This window comes from Pempheris klunzingeri, chromosome 19, assembly GCF_042242105.1.
Source record: "Pempheris klunzingeri isolate RE-2024b chromosome 19, fPemKlu1.hap1, whole genome shotgun sequence".
Classification (NCBI taxonomy): Eukaryota; Metazoa; Chordata; class Actinopteri; order Acropomatiformes; family Pempheridae; genus Pempheris; species Pempheris klunzingeri.
In genome coordinates, this window is record NC_092030.1 from 10,622,168 (window position 1) to 10,645,883 (window position 23,716).

General features: G+C 39.5%; 1 protein-coding gene across 2 annotated transcripts; it reads left to right on the forward strand.

Moving 5' to 3' along the window:
* Nucleotides 1-1,104: 1,104 nt before the first annotated feature.
* Nucleotides 1,105-23,339, forward strand: syk (spleen tyrosine kinase). 2 transcript variants are annotated; one of them, XM_070850819.1, is made up of 14 exons: nucleotides 1,105-1,293; nucleotides 4,477-4,935; nucleotides 5,909-6,069; nucleotides 10,041-10,179; nucleotides 11,584-11,665; nucleotides 11,814-11,860; nucleotides 13,185-13,247; nucleotides 17,761-17,842; nucleotides 18,255-18,414; nucleotides 19,177-19,386; nucleotides 20,887-21,076; nucleotides 22,170-22,310; nucleotides 22,707-22,819; nucleotides 22,961-23,339. In XM_070850819.1, exons 2-14 carry the CDS (start codon nucleotides 4,534-4,536, stop codon nucleotides 23,031-23,033), a joined length of 1,863 nt encoding a protein of 620 aa, XP_070706920.1. In that variant the 5' UTR covers nucleotides 1,105-1,293; nucleotides 4,477-4,533; the 3' UTR covers nucleotides 23,034-23,339. The 2 variants fall into 2 exon arrangements, with proteins under 2 accessions (XP_070706920.1, XP_070706921.1); XM_070850820.1 differs by lacking the exon at nucleotides 13,185-13,247 and having other exon boundaries at nucleotides 22,961-23,338.
* Nucleotides 23,340-23,716: the final 377 nt, after the last annotated feature.

Here is a 23,716-nt window from a genome sequence, read left to right on the forward strand (position 1 = left end):
ATACAATATCTCAACAATTTTATATGGGATTGTTTCATAACTTAATGATTAAACAAAATTTAATTGATAAGTCAATAGAAAATTATACACAATTTGATGTATTTATTGTCTACCAATGAAATCATATAAGATGTGTGGCTTGAGACTCAATTTTTCAGGTGAAGCTAATATGGAAACAAATAAATAAAAGGTAAAATAAGTATTCAGGACAAGATAAGCGTGATCACACTAGTGTAGCGAATACATGTGTGAAATGTTGGTGCCGGAGAACTATAACTGCCAACCCCCTAACCCTAAACTAAACCACTGCAACTACCTAACCCAACCCTTAACCAACCCTTCAAGCCAGGGTTTAACCCCCCTCAAACAGCCCCTTGAGGAAGTGACACGTGGACAAAATGGCCTCACTTTCCAAACACAAGTTCTGAAAAATTAGTACACAACTGTCAATCAGCAAAAAGCTGCAGCTTCTGTGCATTTGTGTGAAACACAGCAAGTCAAGCTGGCACTTCCTGAGTGGTAAACATGTTGCTGCCCAACACACACACACATATGTATATATATATATGTGTGTGTGTATATATACATATATATATATATATAAATGCAATTTCAACAAAACATTTTTACTACTAAACAGATAAAAAAATTGAACGTTGAAAAACAGTGCATTAGAATAATCATAATGACTTATAGTTAGTAATAAAGTTCTAATAATTGAATAATCATACTAACATTTGATATCACAGGTCAGAGCTTTATCTTTAGAGAATAGAAATAAAGTTAGCTAAAACACAAAAAAGACAAACACAAGGTTCAGTTTCTAGCTTTCTCTGGAGCTCTTCACTGTTCTCACAGTCTTCTTCAGCAGATGGTTTTCTCTTTTATTTTTCTTGAGATATTTTTTTGCCCAACTACTGTTTCCAGTGTCCATACATGCCATTATTTAAGTCATTACCTATGTCACTGCAGTTGTCACATCATTTCCTGCATGCAGCGCACTCGTTGGTCAGTGTTCAGATAAAAAAAAGGAAGTGAAAGAATTAAATTCAAGGACGTTGAAATGAGGAAGCTTCACACCACCTCACAGTGTCAATTCACAGGCTGACTTTTCATTTGCTCTGGCTGGGATCGACTCTGAGTGACTGTTTTCATGTGGTTTTGACAGCAAATTTGTTTGCTCCGTCAGGAGCTGGCTATAAGATGACCTGTTCACATGCTGAAGGACTGATAGAACCCAACTAAAGGAGGATTAGCAACCTGGAGCTACTTGACCATACTGTATAGCCTACAGTAAGTGCAATATTAGCATTTTCTTTTTTCCCTGGTTAAGATTACAGCATAGAATCATTCAGAAGTATTAGCCCTGCTATTCTTTTATTACATTAGCCAACTAATAGAGTTTTCTGAAAAATAAAATCAATAGTTTAGGATTCAGAAAGATGTTATGCGTTTATGCAGTTTATGATGATTTAGCATAATCTTCCTCTGCAGATGGAATTGGCATGACATAATGACTGTTCACATATTCATTTTTCTGCATGTTGTTGGTTTTGGACAGTTGTTGTCCAGTTTAGAAACATCAAAGTGTTGAAGCCTATATGAATGTTATTTTTTTGTGTTTTTTATCATTTATGTTTTATAATCTAATTCATAAAAAACTGTGTGACTGCATCAAAACCTTGAGTGTAATCTGACTATGTTAAATTAAACGGTGAAGTGAAAAGACATATTGTGCTGCTCTCTACAATTAAATTAAGATGAATCTGATAGCATTACATTAAAATAAAGTGAAGATTTAATTATGTGGGCAGATGTGCAGCCCGGCTTAGATGCCAAGTCTGTTTGAATTTGTGTGTTGTGCATAGGTGAATGAGAGGCTCTGTTACGTGGTTTGTGCTTTTCTCACATTGAAAAGTTCTGTAAGTGTAATCCTTTTATCATTTTTGGCTAGACTGCAGCAAAGTGGGCCCAGCCCTGTAAACATGAAAGTCTGTCCCTGACTGAGTCAGTGAAGTTACACTATTGGTCAGTTGAGTGTTGGAGTTTCTCCACTGGCTCTTTTAAAATGAATATACACTTGAGTATGGACACTGGACAACGGAGGGGAGATTGAACATGGTGGGGGCCTTTCCCAGCAGTAGGTAACAAGACTATAGCAAGTAAAAACTACATTTTGGACTAATCCCCTGCACTTTACGTGGAAAGAATAACCCTCACAGTAGATAATGTATCAGACTTGGAGCACTTTATTAATCATATAGATATTGATCATGGACTCCACAGAAGCACATCCACTAAGAAAAAAACAAGATCCATCTACAGACACAGGGAATATACAAATGACAGAGAGCAAAGTTATTGTCCTGAAAAACCAAATTTTTCCCCTGTCGATTCACACGGGAAAAAAGTAGCTTGGAATTTACCTACAATCACACCGCATTCATCAAAAAAGTAAACAGCAGTAATCATCATTAAAACTCTAACCAAACAGACTGAAAACGTCACTAAAGAAACAAAATCGTGGACCAGCAAACTAGAAGAATGTGAGATGAATTCATCTTCTCCACTATTCCTGAAACTGCAGTAACAACCTTGAGACAAAGATTAAAGACCTCATGAAAATTCACCTTCACCTTTCACTGGTCACTTTAAACAACATAATGAGTTTCACTGTGCGCACTGTATCAGTGCAACGTGGACAACAGGAGAAGAGAAAAAACGAATTCATCATAAGCAAAGGCAATGAATTAAAAGGAACAAAACTCTGTCTTGATGACCAGTTTCTGCTTAAAGTAAATGAGCATCACAAAGAACTGAACCCCAACGCTAATTGATGAATGTGTAGTGCGATTTACACAGATTTACGCACTTTACGCAGTGCGGTCTGCAGTCCACAGAAGACAAGGAGTAGGCTATGGCTTCTCCAAATCACATCTCTCCAGTTCAGGCTGGAGCATCTGGTGCCACTCTCTCACCAACACTCACCAATTGTATGTGAAAGTAATTTCCACTGGCAAATGGGTCTTTACTCTACTCCCAGTATCGATGCTTTAAAATCTCAATCTCTGGGATTGAGCTCACACTGCTCTCGTTTTTGATGTCACTGATACAACCAAAGTGTTGATGGTAACCAACTGATGGCATCAACTGATGACAGGAGCTAAAAGTCGGGGAGGAGATGGCCTCAGAGTTTTATGGAATTTGAAGCAGAAGTCGGAAACTTGGAATCATAGAGAGCAGTTTTAGCACTAGACAAAGAGGAAGAGAGAACAGAGGACAGAGATTGGAAGTTGAGATGCTCTGCCAAGACTTTGCTTCTTCTCCATGTATGCTCAGCTACTCTCAAGCTACATTGCAGACTATAGTGAGTCAGGCAGCTGAGGTGCACATGGAGATGGCCTTGCAGGCCTGGAGATAAGTGGTCAGAGGTGGTCCAGCTATGGTATCTAGCAGATTCGGTGGGGGTGGGGGGGAAGGTCTCACAGGAGGGCAGAGATGACAAAACAAAGGAAGAAAGCGCAGCTGGGAGAAGAGAGTGCAGGTTTCAGTGAATAGAGATGTGTGGGTGGGTTGTGAGGAGACAGAGGAGAAGGTGCTGGAGAGGGACACAACGTGGTGATCAGAAAAACGATCAGAGTAGTCTGTGGGTCTGTAGTGGAGCAGTGTTAGGTCAGCCATGTGAGTGTTGGAAGAGGGGCATTAAGATTCAAACGTGACGCAGTGTTGAGGAAGTGTACCATGACACTTGTTTGTACCCAGGGGCTCACTGTCATTGCAAAAACAGATCAGTCCACTGGTAACAAATCAATGACACTTAATCCTTGAAAATGATCAAAATTAGTTGATTTGCATTGGAAACATTACATCATTGGCTGCAGTTCAGAGAAACAGGTGTGTGATCGGACCTTCAGGATGAAAGTAGAATAATTCTCATTAAACTATGCCCTCTAGCATGACATGTGAATGGACCTGCTAGCTGCGTAACAAATCGGACTGTAGTTGTACTGGGAGACCTCCAGCTGTGTGGATGAAGAGTGTAAGACCAAGTCATCTTGCTTTTGTAAAAACTGAACAGCAGCTGCTGCTGTTATGTGAATATGTCATGTGATCATCTCAGGATGATCAGCTGGTGATCAGTTGGTCTCTGGGCAGTGCGAATGTCATCATGTTCCTGTCTGGCCCTAAGCCCCATTTTCATTGGACACTGAGGAGTACACAAGTGTGAATGTGTATCTGTGTAAATGCCCTGTACACCATTTACTTCATTACACTAGTGGCAGGGTCTGATAAATTATCCAACACTTCCTCTCGATACTCAATATTTAGTGACTCCATTTGTCATTCTTTAGGATACATATTACTGATTTCTGTAAAATGCAAAAGAAATGTCAGGCAAGTCAGTTTTTTGTGATTGAGTATTTTTATAAAATAAATTAATCTTGATTTTTACTTGGTTCATCATTTGACTTTTAGGTTAATTGCATCCTGGTGACTGAACCTGTTGAGGGGAGCCATCATCCAGAAGCCAACATGGCTGACAAAGTGAACACATTGCCATTCTTCTATGGCAACATCACCAGGGAGGACGCAGAGGACTACCTGCGCCAGGCAGGCATGAGCAATGGCTCATACCTGCTACGGCAAAGCCGAAACTATCTCGGAGGCTTTGCACTGTCGGTGTTGTATTCAGGCCGCTGCTACCACTACACCATTGAAAGAGAACCCAATGATACATATGCTATCGCTGGTGGTAAGAGCCACAGGAACCCTGTGGATGTGATTGACTACCACTCCCAAGAGATGGACGGCCTTGTGTGTCTGCTAAAGAAGCCTTGCAACAGGCCCAAGAACATGCAGCCAAAAGTGGGGCCGTTTGAAGACCTGAAGGAAAAATTGATCCGGCAGTATGTAAAGCAGACCTGGAACCTGCAGGTTAGTTTCAGCTCTATGCTATAAGTATAAGGAAGGTAATTTAGAACATCTAAAATGTGAAGTCAGTAGATTAAGAATATCAGCATCAATCACAGTCAGACTGCTATTTTTCTTTAAAAGAAAGAAAAACAGCTTTATTTTTCAATCTCTGACCATTGGTCTATCAGTTATGATATCATTGTGCTCACTAAAATGGTTACTAAACATTGGTCAAATGGGGTCAGACTGGCTGCAAAACAAGCTGACAAAAGTTTGCCAGGTTATCAAAACTACTTTATTCAGAGGCAGTGCAGAAGTTGGAAGAGGAAAAAAGTTTAATAATAATTTTATATATATATATATATAATATTATATTTTTTGACCTACACATACGTAGACGAAAGGCTGCATTGTAGTGTTCATGTACCTGCCTACTTTGCGTGAATCTGGAGGATTTAAAAGTATTTCCTCTGGGGGGCAGATCAAGGCTGAATCCTGCTTTGAGGCAGAAAAAGTTCTATTAGTTTTCCTTAAAACCTTTTGCTAGTCAGGTGAGGTTTCACTCAAGAAACTACACCTGTTGATTTGTAACTAAACAATTTCACCGTTTACTAACCAGGTTATCACTGTCTTATTGGTCAAAATGGAAATTGAACACGTCAGCATCTAGCTGCTGGTTAAATGGTTAATACTGAATGTACAGACAAACACTGAGTGTTCGCTTTTACAAAGTGAGGTTGTCTGTCACCACTATTGTTGTGATTTGTGTAGAGGCTGCTGATCTTATTTAACTCCCTGGTATATGGCCACCACCATTCATCTGCTCAATTAAGCATCTTGCATGCACATGACCAATGCTCCCAAGAAAGGCAGCATACACCATCTTTGTAGCCAAAGTTAAAAGCCAATAGGTTGCTATCCAGCCACAGACCTGGCTCAGCATGCATATTCTTCTTATCATAGTCTTGGGCTCATAGCTAAGGTGTGTTTGCAGGGAGCAGCTCTGGAGCAGGCCATCATCAGCCAGAGGCCTCAGCTGGAGAAACTCATTGCCACCACTGCACATGAAAAAATGCCCTGGTTCCATGGAGCGATAACACGCGAAGACTCTGAACCCAGGCTTCAAAATGGCTCTCAAAAAAGTGGGAAATTCCTGTAAGTATTTCACAAGTGTCTCTGTATGGCTTTTGGCTGTGTTTATGGTAAATGGTATAGAATTATTTGTAACAAATACATCTAAATTTGACCACTTGTGTCACTGTTTGAGAGAATCTTGCAAAGTTCTTCAGAGCCTCAGAGCAGAATTAGTTTTACAATGATGAAAACATGATATAGCCTCTGATTGGATGCAATATAGTTATCCGTTGCAGATTAAGGCAAAATAAAGGTAAGTAGACCCACCTCCTAAACATTAAAGGCCTGATATGAACACAATGTCAGACTGAAAGTGAAAATGTAAAGAAATGGCAGTCAGTGTAAATATCAAGCTACGCACTAGAAACATGCTTTCATTTATATGTACAACTGACATTACATTACTCAATTACAACAAATGGAGCTGCATTGGAATGACTGACACTTCTGATCTTATCAGAAACTAACTCTAAATAACCAAAAGCAGTGCAGCTAAACACTGCATGCATGTTTGTTAGTAGAATACGTATTAAAGGTGTTCCTAGGACCTCAAATTATGAGGGAAGGGATGGAAATAGTGGTTGGTAGACAGACAACAATGGAAAAAGTAACTGAAGGAAGTACCAGGAATTTGCATCAGTTCTGAGCAGCAGGCACTTTTTCTTTTCCTTTTAAATTGTAGCACATAGAGAATGTAGTCAGAGGCAGCTCCACCCATTGGTGAGCCAAACAGCTACTTTTAGTTAATAATTAGCTTTTTGTGAGTTAATTCTTATTGACATACTTTATTGTTTGTCTTGACTGTTTTAGCTTTCTTTTCACAAAAATATAACTTTACATAATTTTATACTGTTATGTTTGTGCTGACGGCAGTGGATTCCTGTCTAGGGCCACAGAAACCTCTCAACTCTACCAGTACAGTGTCAGGTTCCCCCAGTGCTGTCACATAGATCTACTTTGTTACAGTGTCAGTTGGGAAATGGATGGAAATGCTGCAACTGCCTAAATCAACAATCACGTCAGCGCAACATTGCTTTATATTGTATTTATTTCAATATATTTAATGTTTAAAACGTTTCTTTTGCTTTGCTACATTTGAACAAAGTAAGTGTAGAGTATTTATAGCAGCTGAACGTTCAGTTGAGAGACAGCGGTCTCGACTAAAGAAACACAGAGGAACACACACATGCACACACTGTGGTTTCCGCTCTGGCAGTTTGCAAAGGACTTCCTGAAGTAGCCAAACAAGAGGAAGAATGACAGCAGGGCGAGATGTGACTATTCTGTCCCTTTTCTTCTGAAACGTCTTGAAAAGTGTTTCCACTGAAAAAGCCTTATCTTACAATTAGAACTTCAGATGATTTTTCATGAGTGCTGTGCTGACACTCTGGACCCATGGCTAGAGCATTCGGGAGTCACTTAAAGGTTTAGACTCTGGCTTCCAAGAGCTAACAAAACACCATTACATTGGTTATGCTATATAGATATTTTTTATTTTCTATGATGTTTGGGGATTTTGCACGTTATTTGAATATAGTTGTAAGGGACCAGTGCAGTTATAAATAATGTCATGCATGCAATCTATTTAAGTTCCTGTTTAGTTCCTGTAACTGAGCTTCCCTTTATTACTGTAATGTCAATGCTGGTTACAGTTGATTTAATGTTTGGTAAAAGGTGGGTTTAAAAACTATTAAAAGCTTTCCCTGGTGGCAAGTGGCAACAAGTAAAATAGAAAAATATGAAAAAATATCTGAATATTTGTTTCAAAGCATTGTTTCAAGGTGCTCTGCAGAATTATATTTAAATAGAAATAAATAAATATTTGAAATATTTCAAGACTAATGCAATAGGAGTAGACAAATACGATAAAAGCAAGAATTGAAGCATACGAGACAGATTATAAAGTATATCAAATTGCTCTGTTTAATTGTTCAAAAATATTTTTGAAGGTCTAAATGCAGCTTCAAATTCAGCTTATACTAAACTCCACTTTATAAAACTATGACAGGTTGAGACAGGTATAGATATTTAATACAAAAATACCAAAGTCACCCACCAATTAAGAGAGACCCAACGAGTCAAGAATTCAAAATTTAGGAATCAAGAATCCCCACATGAGCAAGCATCAGATATTGTATTAGACAACAGTGGCAGTTTGCCAAAGAAGCAAGAATGAATTCATTGAATCATCTACTACTCAGGAGACAAGACAACACACATATTTACATATACATCATATTTATTACAATACACACATACTCATTTATATCGAGCTTCACATTTTGTATGGCATGTGCTTGCCACATGACAAATAACCTTGTAAAAAAGCACATGTGACATTTATGATTTTACATGTTGAATATAAATATGATTTCATATGAGAAATGTCCAAAAACTACTTAGGCCATTACAGTGTGAGACATCGGCATATCACTGTGCTTATATGTTTCTATATATCTGTCTTACATGTTATATGTGATAATATCTTAAAATCACATGCAATTATACACTGTTGCCCATAAAGTTGGAATAATTGTTCAATACCCCCAATTTTGTTAAAGCCTGAATACACAGTTTGCAAAGGTTAATTGTGGTTTAAGTTTCACTGTGATAGGTTTGGAAGAGTTTGATCAATAACGTTGAGAAGATATACACTTTCTTTATCAAGAATAAATCACATTGTCACAATCATTTCATGAGAAGAGGTAAAAAATATTTTGTGCTGCTACTACTACCAACAATAATATATAACAACATGTACACTCAGAGTGAGAAGATGTATTATATAATACTAATAATACTACCACTACTACTACATTATTTATGGTCAACAGTGTATCAACACCTTTAATATGTTCCATTTGGCAATTTCACATGTGCTTTTTTGATATGTATTTGAAGTGTTATTATTACTTTGGATCATATTTTACTGTAAAAACATATATCTGACCTGACCATAAGTCTGTAACCATAAGTTTATCATTTTGCTCAGCCTTACTTGGTAAAACCTGGAAAGTTTGCATTTGACACATTTTTTGAAGTGATTATTAGCAAAATATTTGTAAAAAGATGAAGATAGAAAATACATAAATGACAAAATAAATGTATACCTGAATTATTTTTTAGCATTGTGTGACACAAAAACGTGCACAGAAATAGGATTTGTTAGAAAATGTAAGATGTGTTTAGGTTTGGTGTAAAGAAGAGTTAAATACATTAATTTAAAGTTTAAAATCTGCTCTTGCTGAGGGTCGTAGCCAATTCTGTGTATGTGTTCCAAAAAATAATTTGTAACAATATGAGGGAAAGCTGTTACTGAAAGCTGTCACTGCAAAGGTTAAAATAAAATCTTACATGGGTTCATTAAAACTATAAACTATATGCATTGATAAGCTGTACACAGGTTGTGAAGTCAGGAAAAAGAGGAGATATAAATAATGTTCTTCTTCAAAGTGACACTTACTACATGTATACCCTGCAAGCTCTTCAAATCAAGTAAAGCTTTTATTGTAACCTCAATTTATTTCCTGTATGGTTTGCTCTTGATAGTTCTGATGCAGCTGATCTGATGGATGACTGTTTTTAGAATGCATTGATCACTGTTCATCTTTCAGGAATGTGTTTGCCCTGGACAGAATAACACACACACAATAGCTGTAACTCAGGGCGTGTGGTAATAGCGTTGACACCTTCAGATGAAACTGTTGCATTGACGGATAGAAACACAGATCTCTAACTTGCAGTTTGCATTTCTCGCTGCTCAAAAAAACATCACTCACATCTATGAAAGTAGAGTATAGAATCTGTAGTGAACATAGAAGTACCATCTATACTATAGATGGTACTTCTATGTTCACTTCAGAGAGAAGAGATTTCACCACACTGGCTATGCAAGCAAAACAACAGCAAATGTCCTCTACTAACCAACATCCTCCTACTTTGTGACTTTTGTGCTGTTTCTTCTCTTCATTTTTCCTCTCTTGTGTGTGCAGGATCCGACAGAGAGATACGAAGGGATCCTATGCTCTGTGTTTACTACATGAAGGACAAGTCATGCATTATCGCATTGACAGGGACCGGGCCGGCAAGCTCTCTATTCCAGATGGCAAGAAATTTGATACCCTGTGGCAGGTTAGTACAATTACTTTCATACTTCTGGTTATTTTCATGTTGGTCTTTAACTATAACTCTCAGGAAAAGGTCGAGGTGTCCCAGCAGGTGTCAGAAGTGCTCTTCAGTAACTGTCTCCCATTTTATTCTTTCAGAAATAATATCAAAATGTATTTCGTGGTTGTTGTAGTTAGGCCTACGTAGACATCGCTCATGGACTCTTGGGCCAGAAAAGTAGAAACTCAGCAGACTAGATTCACCAAAAATCATTGATTTGTTTAACTGTTTAATTGTTTTTTTTTTAGTAAATGTTATCCCACCCACATTATAGCCTTAATGCTGTTTCAAAGCTTTCTTTACATTTCACGAATATACAGTATATCTGGTGGAGAAATACCAAGTCTATCATTTTACTAAATCATCAATTATTTTTGTCTAGAAATAGTCAAATGAAAAGATGCTAAAAAATAGAATAATCACAGTCTACTTTGAAAAGCACCACATGTGCATGTAAACCCCTCCTTAGACACTAAAAAGAATAGTAGTAACAATTTCTTGACAAATAATGGTGTATCCATCTGCCTAGAACATTAGTGCAGCATCTCTGGCTATAGGACAGGTAGCCACATAGGATGGATGACCACAGCGTTTGGTTTGGTCCCTGTACAGGAATGATGGTGATGATGGTACCACACATGGTAACCTAACTATACTGACAAAGATGCTGCAGTAGCCTTCTGAAGGTTTGGGTGGCTCTCTGAAGGACCCAGCTGCTGTTTCATCAAGAACTAGTTCCTAGCTCCCCCTGAAACCACAAATTGTCCTTCTTACATTTCAGTTAGTGTACATATTAAAGTGGGTGGCTCATAGGTAGAGTGGGTCGTCCATCAGTCGAAAGGTTGGTAGTTCGATCCCCGGCTCCTATGAGTCAGCGTGTGTCTTTGTCCTTGTGCGTCCTTGAGCAACCCCAACTTGACCCCCAACTTGCTCCTGAAGCAGCTTCAGTGTGTGAAAGAATAGTCTCCTCCAACTTAGATTCCTCCTGAATGAATGACATGTGAATGGGTGAATGAGGATGTAATGGAGTGGTTGAAATGACTAGAGAGGCGCTATACAAATACAGACCATTTAAACAAACAAGATACATATTAGTGAGCTTCAGGGGTGAGTTTGAGTTGACTTTGGAGAGACCTAAGCAAGTTGTTTTCCCAGCAGTCTTTATGCTAAGCTAAGCTAACTACATAATATTTCCTAAAATGGGGATCAGAGGACCTTTCCTCTGGGGTACAATGAACATTTTGGCATCTGAAGAATGTTTGAAAGACTTAAGACTCATACTCTTGCATGCTTATTGACATGTTTACAGTATATAGTCCTGAGCATTGTGATGAGTGTCTAACATGTGAACTTCTTTCTTTACCACAGCTGGTGGAGCACTACTCATACAAACCAGACGGCCTGCTGCGAGTGCTAACGGAGCCGTGTCCAAGACCTGACGGAGAAAGTGGTAAAAGTGCACACATGTAATCAAAACATATCTAAAGCAAGACTTTCAATCAAACTTGAGTCTCTTAGTAATTAATATCTAACAACCAAAGGAATATATTCAAACCTGATCTAAATTTTGTCATATGCTGTGTTCATGTGGCTGATAGGACGGCCTCTGCTCCCACGGGACCATCCTGGATTAAGTTCTGCTTTAGTAAGTTCTGTGTGTGTGTGTGTGTGTGTGTGTGTGTGTGCATTAGTGCATACAGTATGTGTGCGTGCATGTCGGTGTGCTGTTATTAATGCGTGTCTGTATCGTCATGGTCCTGTGTCTATGTCCAAAAAACAGGAAGTAAAACCTTCCACTTACTTACATGTCTCATCAGCTAAAGGAAATGAGGACGCTGCTAACCTGCCAACACTGATGTTATTTTATATCCTTAGATGTTTTGTTAATTAACAGCTTTGTGTTTGAAGTGGGTATAGATTATTCAATTGAAGTGATTTAATCATTAAAATTGTCTGAATTGAAACATGTCTGCTCACCCTCGTGCATATGGATGGTTATGACTTAAACCTCATTAAAAGAAAACATAACAAAACAAAAAAAAGTCCTTTTCTCACTTCCTTCTAGTGGTATCTATTTATGCACATGGGTTTGGTTTTGTTTGTCCAGCCTTTTAGACCATGAAGAAAAATAAAACTAATTTGTATGCACAAATTCATAAAGCATACAGGTATTGGAATTACTTTGTTTGACCTCTATCAATTATTATTTGTGCTTTTGAATCAATCATTCGTGCACACAAATTAAGAGAGTGTGACATTAGACGCTAGTTGATGCTTTAACACATTTAAGATAACACAACATTGTTTAACAGACTAAAGGTGGAGTCATTTGTATGCACTTATTATTACTTTGAGCACCCAAATTAGTCATTATTGCTAGCAAATGTATTAATTCATGCACACAAATTTTTTTTCCCTTCTCCAGTTTTTGTTCCGCACAATACAATGGAGGTGAATTTTTGTGGTGCTCAAAGTATTGATGACCATAGAATCATCGTGGTTATAGAATATAAATGGATACAAAAAGCAAGCTCTCTTTCCCAATTCTAGTACTCTGGGTTTTCCACATTTTTTTCAGTGGAACCACCAAAGAAATAGTTAGATATCTCAAATCCTAGGTGAATAAAGCCTACATGGATAGATACCACTAGAGGGGGTCCAGAAAATATGTTTTTTCATAATTTGGGTGAACCGACCCTTTTATTTTCGTCTTCCTCCTGACAAGCTTACTGTACAGTAAGAGATGAAATGTTGTATACTGTATGAACAAAGTGTCTTGCTACTTCCTGTAGTTTACAGTTGAATGAGCCAACAAGATGACTCAGTGTATGCTCTAAGAGATAAACTTGACACATCCCTATTTGGAGCTAACCTTTCCTCTGAATCTGTGTCTACTGTAATGAGCACATGCATGACCGTAACATCACCAGGTCACCCTCTGATAACCTCTCTGACATTTTGGTTTCTAGCAAAATGCGGCAGGTGGAATTCTCTCCAGACTCAGAACTGTTCCCATACCTGGCATAAAAAAGGTGCACTAACACTCCTCTTGCCTCCTCATAAAGCTACTGGTCACAGTAGTGTGCACCCTCCTCCCTTAACTCTTCCCCCTTGTTCAACTTCGCTACAGAGTGGATTGCTTCTTACTAACACACCTCAGAGTCTTCCCTGTGCTCACGATCCTTTGCTTTATTACATGCCTTCTCCATGTCTCTGACCGAAGCAGAGTGGTGGTAGCTTCACAGCTTCATCAGACTGCATGCACAAACTCTTTTTACAGTTTGTGTGGCATCCTACCAGTTGCCCTTGTGTTTACAAACTAACACCATCCAGAGGCTACTCGCTGCAATTACATCCTGAACCACAGCCAGCAGTTTTATGCTGTGTCCCATTCAGTGGCTCCCTCCTACCACTTGTGCACGTTAAGACCATGTCATAATGTCTGACCTGTTGCAGACATGTTCTTTTGACCGACACACAACTGGTGCATCCTTTTAAGACTCTTTTACCCCAATATCAACAATGCATTAGTCACTTGGTTTAGTTTAATTTGCTGGGAAAATGTTAATTTTATAATTTCTTGCTAATTCATGGTGAACTGTCTTGGAATGCCTTATCTAACTTGAAACTAATTATGAAGTGAATAGACACAGACAGTATGTATGCAGTATACAAGTCCCCATGTATTTGTTTTGAGTTTTTAACCATGCTAGTGGTGTGGGTTTAAGGGTGGTAACAGCCTGTCTGTGATCCCTGACTTTTCCGGCTACCAGCAGGTCATGGATTTTCCCTTCTCCAGTGAAATAGTTTTTCATCTGCAAGATTTCATAGTAGTTTAGCTTACAAACTTATGCTAAATCATGTACAAGCTGAACAAAGTAAACACACATTTAAACTCTACCTTGTTAATATATAAATATGTCTAAAAATATAGATGTAAAATGTAAAAGAATGTGAAGTAGTGCAATGATGCAGACTGCAAAGGTGCTGGAATAAATATGAAATAACTACGTATAGGTTCCGTTATATACATGAGGTGGGTAGGATATGGGTGTACACAGTATAGTAATAGTGCGCTGACCTGAACTGTTTTCTGTACATACAGTGTAACAGAATTATTGCATGGGGATTTGTTTCTGACACTGTGGTAGATTTAGTTCAATAGTGCAGTGGCCTGTGGGTAGACGCTGTTTTCGTGTCTAGTTGTTTTGGCGTGCAGTGACTTGGAACAGGTTGTGTCCAGGGCGTGATGGGTCTGAAGTGATGTTTGCTGCTCGTTTCCTGACTCTGGATGTGTATAAGTCCTGGGTGGAGGGCAGGTTGATGATTTCAGTCCTGCAGTCCTGACAGTCCTGTAGTCTGCTCCTGTCCTTCTGGGTGGCCGATCTAAACCAGACAGTGATGGAAGTACAGAGAGCAGACTGGAGGACTGCAGAGTAGAACTGGATCAGCAGCTCCCGAGGCAGGTTGAACTTCCTGAGCTGGAGGAAGTCTTTGATCCACTGGCTTCTAGGGTGATGGTGTTGAATGCCAAGCTGAAGTCCACAAACACGATCCTGGCACAATGACCCCACCAAGTCAAGGTGTTGCAGGATGTAGTTCAGTCCCACGTTGACTCCATCATCCACTGACCTGTTTGCTCGGTAGGCAGACTGAGTCCTTAGTGAGTCCTTCGGGTGTTTCAAGGGCGATGGGCTTGTAGTTATTTAATCGTGTGATGGAGGCTTTCTTGGGGTCCAGGATGATTGTGGAGTGTTTGAAGCAGGAGGGGACTTCACACAGCTCCAGTGATCTGTTGAAGATCTGCATGAAGATGGGGGCCAGCTGGTCAGTGCAGACTTTCAGACAGGAGGGGGACACAGTACTTCCAGCTTTGCCTCGTCGGTCCATCACAGGCTTTGTAGATTTTAGTTTCTGCCTGTAATTCTGGAGAAGAATAACCGGAAAGTGATCCCAAAGCTGCACGGGACACAGAGCGGTAGGTGTCCTTCCCTGTGGTGCAGAGGTGGTCCAGGGTGTTTGTATCTCTGGTTGTACACCTGATGTGCTGTTTGTATTATGGAAGTTCATGGCTGAGGTTTTTTCTGTTTCAGTCACCCAGAACAATGAGCAGGGAGTCTGGATGTTTTTGCTCCATGGTAGTTATCTGATCAGCCAAGAGCTGTAATGCCTCACAAACACAGGCCTTAGGAGGGATGTAAACAGCAACCAGAATAAATGAGGAGAACTCCCCTGGAGATTAAAAGGCTCTACACTCAGTGAAATGGGTTTCTAAATGAGGGCTGCATGCTTTCGTCAACACTGTGACATCTGTACACCAACCTTTGTTCATGAAAAAGCACAAGCCACCACCCCTCCTTAAGCCCGGCAGGTGAAGGATCACCAAGCCAGGTTTCTGTGAAGCACAGGGCGGCGAATCTGTTGAGGTCCGTGTTGGTTCTGTTTAAAAGAAGCAGCTCGTCCATCCTGGCCAGTGAGCGCACACTGGCCGGGTGGATAGACGGGGGCGCTCGGGGGTGACCTGTGACTGCTCCAGCTAAAAGTTCAGAAAAACTGTCTGGCTCGATGGAAAGCGGTGGAAAAATGTGTCCAGTGGTTATGCAGCGTAGCGTACCAGTCAAAAGTTGGGACACACCCTCTCATTCAGTGGTTTGCCCTTTATTTTTATTTTTACTATTTTCTACATTGTAGATTAATATTGAAGACATCAATTTTGTTTACTACATAATTCCATATTATTATTATTCCATGTTCCTTCATAGTTTTGATGTCTTCAATATTACTCTACAATGTAGAAAAAAACAACCATAAAGAAAAACCACTGAATGAGAAGGCGTGTCCAAACTTCTGACTGGTTCTGTAGTTGGGTGGATTTTATAAGCAGTTAATTGAAATGAGTGTGTTAGTGTGTGGCTAGAGATCACAGTTAGAAATTACAGGTCACAAGTGGCTGAGTGGTCGAAAAGACTGGACCAGTGTTGCACAAAAAAATGATAATCAGTGTCATCGCTTATCATTAATATATTCCACACTGTCATAAAAAAACACCCCCCAGTCTATTAAATATATAAAGTATATTAAAAATATCTAAATTATGATATAGTTTTTAATAGAAAATTGTGGTATCATCACAAAAACTGAAATGGTTAAAATTCTGAATATTCTGAATTCTGATAATTAGGACTGAAGTTGGTTAAAAGATTTAACTCTGTGAAAGTGGAAAACAATATAATATTTTCATGGCAGTCTTATTTAACATGGACACTCTTGTCCTTTAATAACATCAGTGCAACGTTTTCAAAAGTAAGGCACCAAGGTTTGGTCAAACAGTCTGGACCACTGGTGAATTTCGTTAGTACCAGATAATTCTAAACATGAGGAAATTGGTGAATTCTGTAAGTTCTATTAAGTCACTTACATGTGCCACTTATAAACCAATGTGTTTGTATGATTCTTGCACCATCGCCCATTGTTTCTGTCTGTTATTTACAGAAACCCTCCTACAAGGTTTCTACAAGGAACTGATATACAAATGTAATTTATTACTGGGACCAATAGTTTGTTAAGTTTGTTAAGGCTAACTGTTGACTGAGGGATACTGAGGGTATTTTAAGATGCATTGTTGTGTCCTGTTGGGCAAAAGAAGGGGACGATCCTCAGAGAGGCCTTTGGTTTTGAATAACCTTGTTAGCCTGATATGAGGTATTGGACCCTGACATGTGGAAATGAAAGGAGGGGCCCCTGTAGGGCCAGGTGGCTCTGGTGACTCACCTTCTTGTTGGCTGTGGTCTTTGAGGCAGCCCCTGAAATGAATTCTCCCTGACACTTGACTTTGTGATCTAGTTTTCTAACTCTGGAGCTTTTCGCACCTCCCTCCCCTCCTTTCTTTGTGTTCTGAGTTCAACATTTCCAACTTTTCTTTTATGCAACTGCTGAAATGTACTAATAGAATGATGAGTCTTGTAATGGTTGTGACTGTCAAGTCACTGATGCAAGGGATTCCAAACGGGTTCTTGGATGTGAACATGCATTGATATGTTCACATAATTTTTAAAGCAGGGGTATGGGACATGCTGCCTGTTTCAAAGTGGTCCGAAGAACATTTAGACAGTAAATCAGTAACTAAACATGTTCCATATCCCTCCTTTGAATGCATGTGAATAAAGATGAGAACCCCATACATTTATTCTCTTCCTCTAAAACCCTTGTATGGAAAATCATCCAACTCCTTTTATTATGGACACCATGTATTACCGTGATATGAACACATGGCTAATAGACACCTGATGGAAAAAAAAACACATTCCAGAAACCCAAATGTGCTAACCTTTTCCCAGTGGATTTTTTTTCGGAATGTCAAAGTCTGTCACTGTAATACAGGTTCCATATAGAGTGTGCTCCTGCTACATAAGAACGCTGAGTATTCAATTAATTCACTCATTGCAGATTACATTTGTGCGCTGCACCCTGTGAAAATGTGCTTCATGTGTGTTTTCACTCTGTATGCTCTAGCAAACATTATCTTCTCTGATAAACTGATAACAGGGCAGGGGATCTCGACACAACAACACAGATACTCTGAATCCTTATGAAACCAGGGTGCCCAATAATCAAGCAGCCAGCAAAGGTAAGCCATTTAAAATATAGACATGTACAAACACCTTGTGTTCAGCAGAAAGTTGAGTATTCTCTCTTTGTGTTCCACAATACAATGTTTCTTTGCTGTGTTGCAGTGGAGGGAGGGAAAAACAGGGAGTCATCTTTGAATTGAGGGAATGATTACAGAGAGAAAAATCTGTTTCACTGCTCATATGTTGAGACTTTAAAAGGACAGACATTAAAAATGTGAACATATCCTGTAACCTGAACAATGGCACATCAGAGAAAACTCATTGGGGCATGTTGAGAACTTGTTGAAAAAGAAAACAGATATCTATGTCTCAATTTGTTCATATACAAGTTCACATACTGTGAACATGCTGATGTGTCAATCACTCCATCACCATTCCTCTAATGTGACATGGTCATTTCTCCACCAGAGGCTATGCCAATGGACACAGAGGTATATGAGAGTCCGTACGCTGACCCAGATGAACTGAGGAGTTCCACAGTTGATCGCAACCAGCTCTACCTGGAGGACGGAGAACTGGGCTCTGGGAACTTCGGTACAGTCATGAAGGGCATCTACAAGATGAGGAAGTATGTTAAAGTCCATCACAACACATTACACCTGCATACAAACATTAGCTCTCTACCACTTTAATCACCCAATGCACACTTTACTGCCCTCATCAGAAATCAGACTTGTCACTTGCAGTAGTATTTTGAGCTTACTAGTAAAAAGGAGAAAAAACTACAATCTCCCAAGATCCTAAAATAAAAGATCCTAGTTCCAGAGATTCCATTTTTTTTTTTTAGAAAAGTCTTGCTTCCTAAACTGAACTGAAACCAAACATAAAAACCATTAACAACATGAGGAACTAACAAAGCACTCAAAATGCTATGCATGCTTCATAAAATGCAGAAAACAGTCTGACAGAATCAGTGGGTCATGTCTCTTTGCTGAGATTTAAACAGCTAGACTAGGATGGTCACCATGACTGTAGCTTCCATCAGAAAAAACTCAAATGTATCTGATATTACAACTTCATCACTCATCACAAAATGCCATTGATATACGCTGCAAAGTCAATAAAAAGTCTCCAAAGACTCAGGACTGTACCCCTCAAGAGAACAACTATAACCACTAAAAGATAGGTTCCCATTTAGATTTTTAAACTCACAAGCTACATACAGACACACAATGTCAATACTTCAATACACTATAAAATGTAAATCTGCTTAAATGAGCTTAAAGGTTACTTGCACCCACTGTACTTGTCTGGAATGTGCATTTGTGGTGAGTGTCAATACGAAGGAGGTGGCACAGTCAACCCAGTACTAACCATCCCTATGTATTAGGACAGAGAAGCCAGTTGCTGTCAAAATCCTGAAGAATGATGACAACAATCCGTCAGTGCGTGAGGAGATGCTGAGAGAAGCCAATGTCATGCAGCAACTGGACAATCCTTACATTGTCCGGATGATTGGTATCTGTGAGGCAGAGAACCTCATGCTGGTCATGGAGCTGGCCGAGCTGGGACCGCTCAACAAGTTCCTGCAGAAAAACAAGTATGTACAGCAGCTGGACCCTGGTCATTCTGTGGAATGAGACATTCTACTGACATTTGACATGAGTACTGGGGACATGATGATAGACACCATCATGTTAAATATGACCTATCCTACTTACAGATTTAGAATCTAAACTTTTTCTTAGCGTCCAACGATAACTGTGGTGATTTGAAATGTAAGAAATGTCAGCAGTTGCAAGATATGGTAAATGGTAAATGGCCTGTATTTGTATAGCGCCTTTCTAGTTATTTCAACTACTCAAAGCACTTTACATGACATCCTCATTCACCCATTCACACATCATTCATACAGGAGGGATCTAATTTGGAGGAGACTATTCTTTCATACTCATTCACACACTGAAGCCATGCTTCAGGAGCAAGTTGGGGTTCAGTGTCTTGCCCAAGGACACTTCAACATGTTGACCCATAGGAGCTGGGGATCAAACCCCCAACCTTCTGATTGAGGGACAACCCACTCTACCACTGAGCCACAGCCGCCCCAAGTAGTTCTGATCTCTGTTCTGTCTGTTTTTATTTTTGTTCTGAGCCCAGATAGAACTGTGCATGGTTCAGCCTACTGTGGTTCCAGTGTAGCGATGCGCTTTGGAAGTGGTTTAGCTGGTTAGCACATTTGCCTTACAGCAACAGGCGCTCTGGTCTCCTCCTATAGTCCTAAAGGCAGATCGAGTAAATCAGCAACTAGAAATGAGCTGTAGGTGGGAATGTGGGGGTCTCTCTATGCGTATTAGACCTGTTATAGACTGATGGCATATCCATGTCCAATGGACCCCTCAGCGGGTCAACGGCAGAGTTAGCAGTGACAACCTGGATGAGAACAAGGGAAACTCACAGAAATTGATTTTCAAAACATCCATCCATCCATCCATTTTCTATACCGCTTATCCGTCAGGGTCGCGGGGGGAGCTGGAGCCTATCCCAGCTGACTTCGGGCGAGAGGCGGGGTACACCCTGGACTGGTTGCCAGCCAATCGCAGGGCCACATACAGACAGACAACCACTCACTCTCACAGTCACACCTACGGGCAATTTAGAGTTACCAATTAACCTAATGTGCATGTCTTTGGATTGTGGGAGGAAGCCGGAGTACCCGGAGAGAACCCACGCTAGCATGGGGAGAACATGCAAACTCCACACAGAAAGACCCCGAGTTCAAACCGGGATTCGAACCCGGGACCTTCTTGCTGTGAGGCAACAGTGCTAACCACAGCACCACCATGCTGCCCTTTTCAAAACATGTTTGATCAAATTTTAGTTCAATTTAATGCAAATATTTGAACTATTATGTTATATTCTCACTTAACTGCAACTCATTTTTCCAGTTTAAAGGCTGATCATTGTGAAACATTGTTCAGTATTTAGAGCATCTTGATTGCTGATTGTTTATGATTAGACATCTATACCATAGAGGTTTGCAGTTAAAATAACTAGAAAAACAGTTACTGTCATAGTCAAATTAACATTTGATCATCTACAGGCAAACAACCATAAAGAACATCACAGAGCTGGTCCACCAGGTATCTATGGGGATGAAGTACCTTGAGGAGCATAACTTTGTCCACAGGGACCTTGCTGCAAGGAACGTGCTGCTGGTCACGCAGCACTATGCCAAGATCAGCGACTTCGGCCTCTCCAAAGCTGTCGCTGAGGACCAAAACTACTACAAGGTGAGTGCTGACAGGGACAAACAGTAATGGATACAGCTTATTTGTTGTAGATCAAGCATCCAGGCCCATGGTGCACAGGTGAAATGTGCATATTCCATGGCTGAAAATAAGCCATGCAATATGCAACTTTCACCATTCACAGAGAAATGGAGTGGGGCAATATGGCTCAAGAGTGTCACAATATACACTGTTGCCCATAAAGTTGGAATAATTGCTCAATACCCCCAATTTTGTTAAAGCCTGAATACACAGTTTGCAAAAGTTAATTGTGGTTTAAGTTTCACTGTGATATGTTTGGAAGAGTTTGATCAATAAAGTTGAGAAGATCTACACTTTATCTATCAAGAATAAATCACATTGTCACAATCATTCCATGAGAAGAGGTAAAAAACATTTTATTCCAACTTTATGGGCAAGAGTGTATATTATTATTTTTAATTTAATTAATATGAACCAGCATTATTTCATTCAAAATGTAAAGTTGTTTTGACAACGTTTTTGAAAAAAAGAATAAAAGTAAAAATGTATTGTCACAATAACCAGGTTCTGGCTAAAATGTCTCTGTAGCACTGCAGCATACTGCGTACACACATAACAAGCTGGTAAAGATCAGAACATGGAGCTCATCTCTGACCATGGTGTTTCCCAACGTGTTCTCTCATTCTCCAAGCACACTGACATTATGATTATTATGATTATGACTACTGCCGTGCCTGTAAACTGTATCTGCATCTCACATTGGTGATTTTTTAATGCTTTTAGGAAAAATTTTTATCATAAGAACTATATAAATCATCTGATAAAAAAAATAGAAGGCATGATGTGTTCTTGCCTTTGCAGAAACACTGAAACAATGAACCGATATATGAGTTTAGTTTCCAGTTTATTATAATCTTGGGGAAGATTAGATCAAACTCCTTTCACTCCAACACGACGTACACTAAAGGTCTTTCATTTGTGCATAAAAGTAAATAAATGTAATGAGGCAGACTGCAATGTGATGTTTCAAAATGACCAACAAAACATGAAATCACACCCGCTGATGTTTTGTGTGTGTGTGTGTGTGTGTGTGTGTGTGTGCGTCCTTCTCCAGGCCAAGGGTCATGGGAAGTGGCCAGTCAAATGGTACGCGCCTGAGTGTATAAACTACTTCAAATTCTCGTCCAAAAGTGATGTGTGGAGCTTCGGGGTGCTCATGTGGGAGGCCTACTCCTACGGCCAGAAACCATACAAGGTATGACCAATCTCTAAGCAACCTGAGACCTGCGATCTGTGAACACAGAATTTCACACATCAGTTCTTTCACGCAATCACTCAAGCACAAACGTATAGGTTGATGCATTACATCTTGTGCTATTTTGTAAAATCTTTCTCCTACTTAGACAACTTTGGTCCACAATTGTATTAACTTATTGTATCACAATGTGTCATAATCCTATAGCATGAGCTTGATTATCTCTCAAGGGGGAATATTATAAAACCAACTGCCACTATACTTACACTAATACTCACTATTTATATGAAAAATGTCAATGAAACTATTTTGTATCATTCTCAATTCCCTTCAGAGGTTCTGAGCAGTGTCTGCCTGGTGTTATCACCTTTAATCTGAACGTCTCGCTGTTCACAGGGGATGAAAGGAAATGATGTCATGCAGATGATTGAAGGTGGAAATCGTATGGAAGCCCCAGTGAACTGTCCACCGGAGATGTATGACCTCATGAGGAAATGCTGGACATACAAGTAGGTGGCAAGCTGTCTCTAAGTCATCACAACATAATGGAGGGTTCTTCACCCATGGGTCTTTACCCAGACAGGAATAATAAGGGCGGTGCTTATTAGGGGACCTTTTTGATATTGACGTGTTGTTTCCATGTCTTACAGGGGGGATGAAAGGCCTGGATTTTCCGTTGTTGAGCCAAGACTACGAGAGTATTATTATGACATTGCACAATGATTCTTCACATGGATGTTATGAGACTATGCAAACTATTAGTTGATGAGAAAAAAGGCATTTAATCATGTATGAATTTACTGGAGATGGTTATGAATGATCAATTGTTGCAAAATATTGACTTCAATTGTATTTAGATTTATTCTAACTTTTAAACATAAAGCATAAGTATGCAAATTACATTTATTTTATTACTTTTCTTTTTCCTTCCTAAATGTAAACCATATGAAAGTTGTAATAAATAGATACAAGTCTGCCTTATTCTATGGACAAACATTGTTGTTACAGCTAACAAACCACACAACTGATGAATTTGGTATATGTGTTTCATGCTGTAAGTTCATTATATGTGTATAATGGCTGCAGCACTGCAATGTCCTCATAGTTAAACCAAAAATCCTTAATTCTTTGAGTGAAGGTCTGATTGTTTCAGTGTAATAGAGAGACAGGCCTGAGTTTATCAGCAGTGGGGGCTTCTGTACTCACTGTGACTCATAATTCATGCTAGAACCTGGCAGTATAACACAATATATTGACAAAGTTAGTATCCAGCAGATCCACTGATATTCAAAACATATAATAGTAGAGTTACTTCAAAAAAGGAAAGAGGCATTGTTACGTTTCAGGCTTTTAGCTGTACTCATAAACCATCATCTTTAGCTTGAAGAGGTGTCAGGAAACATCAG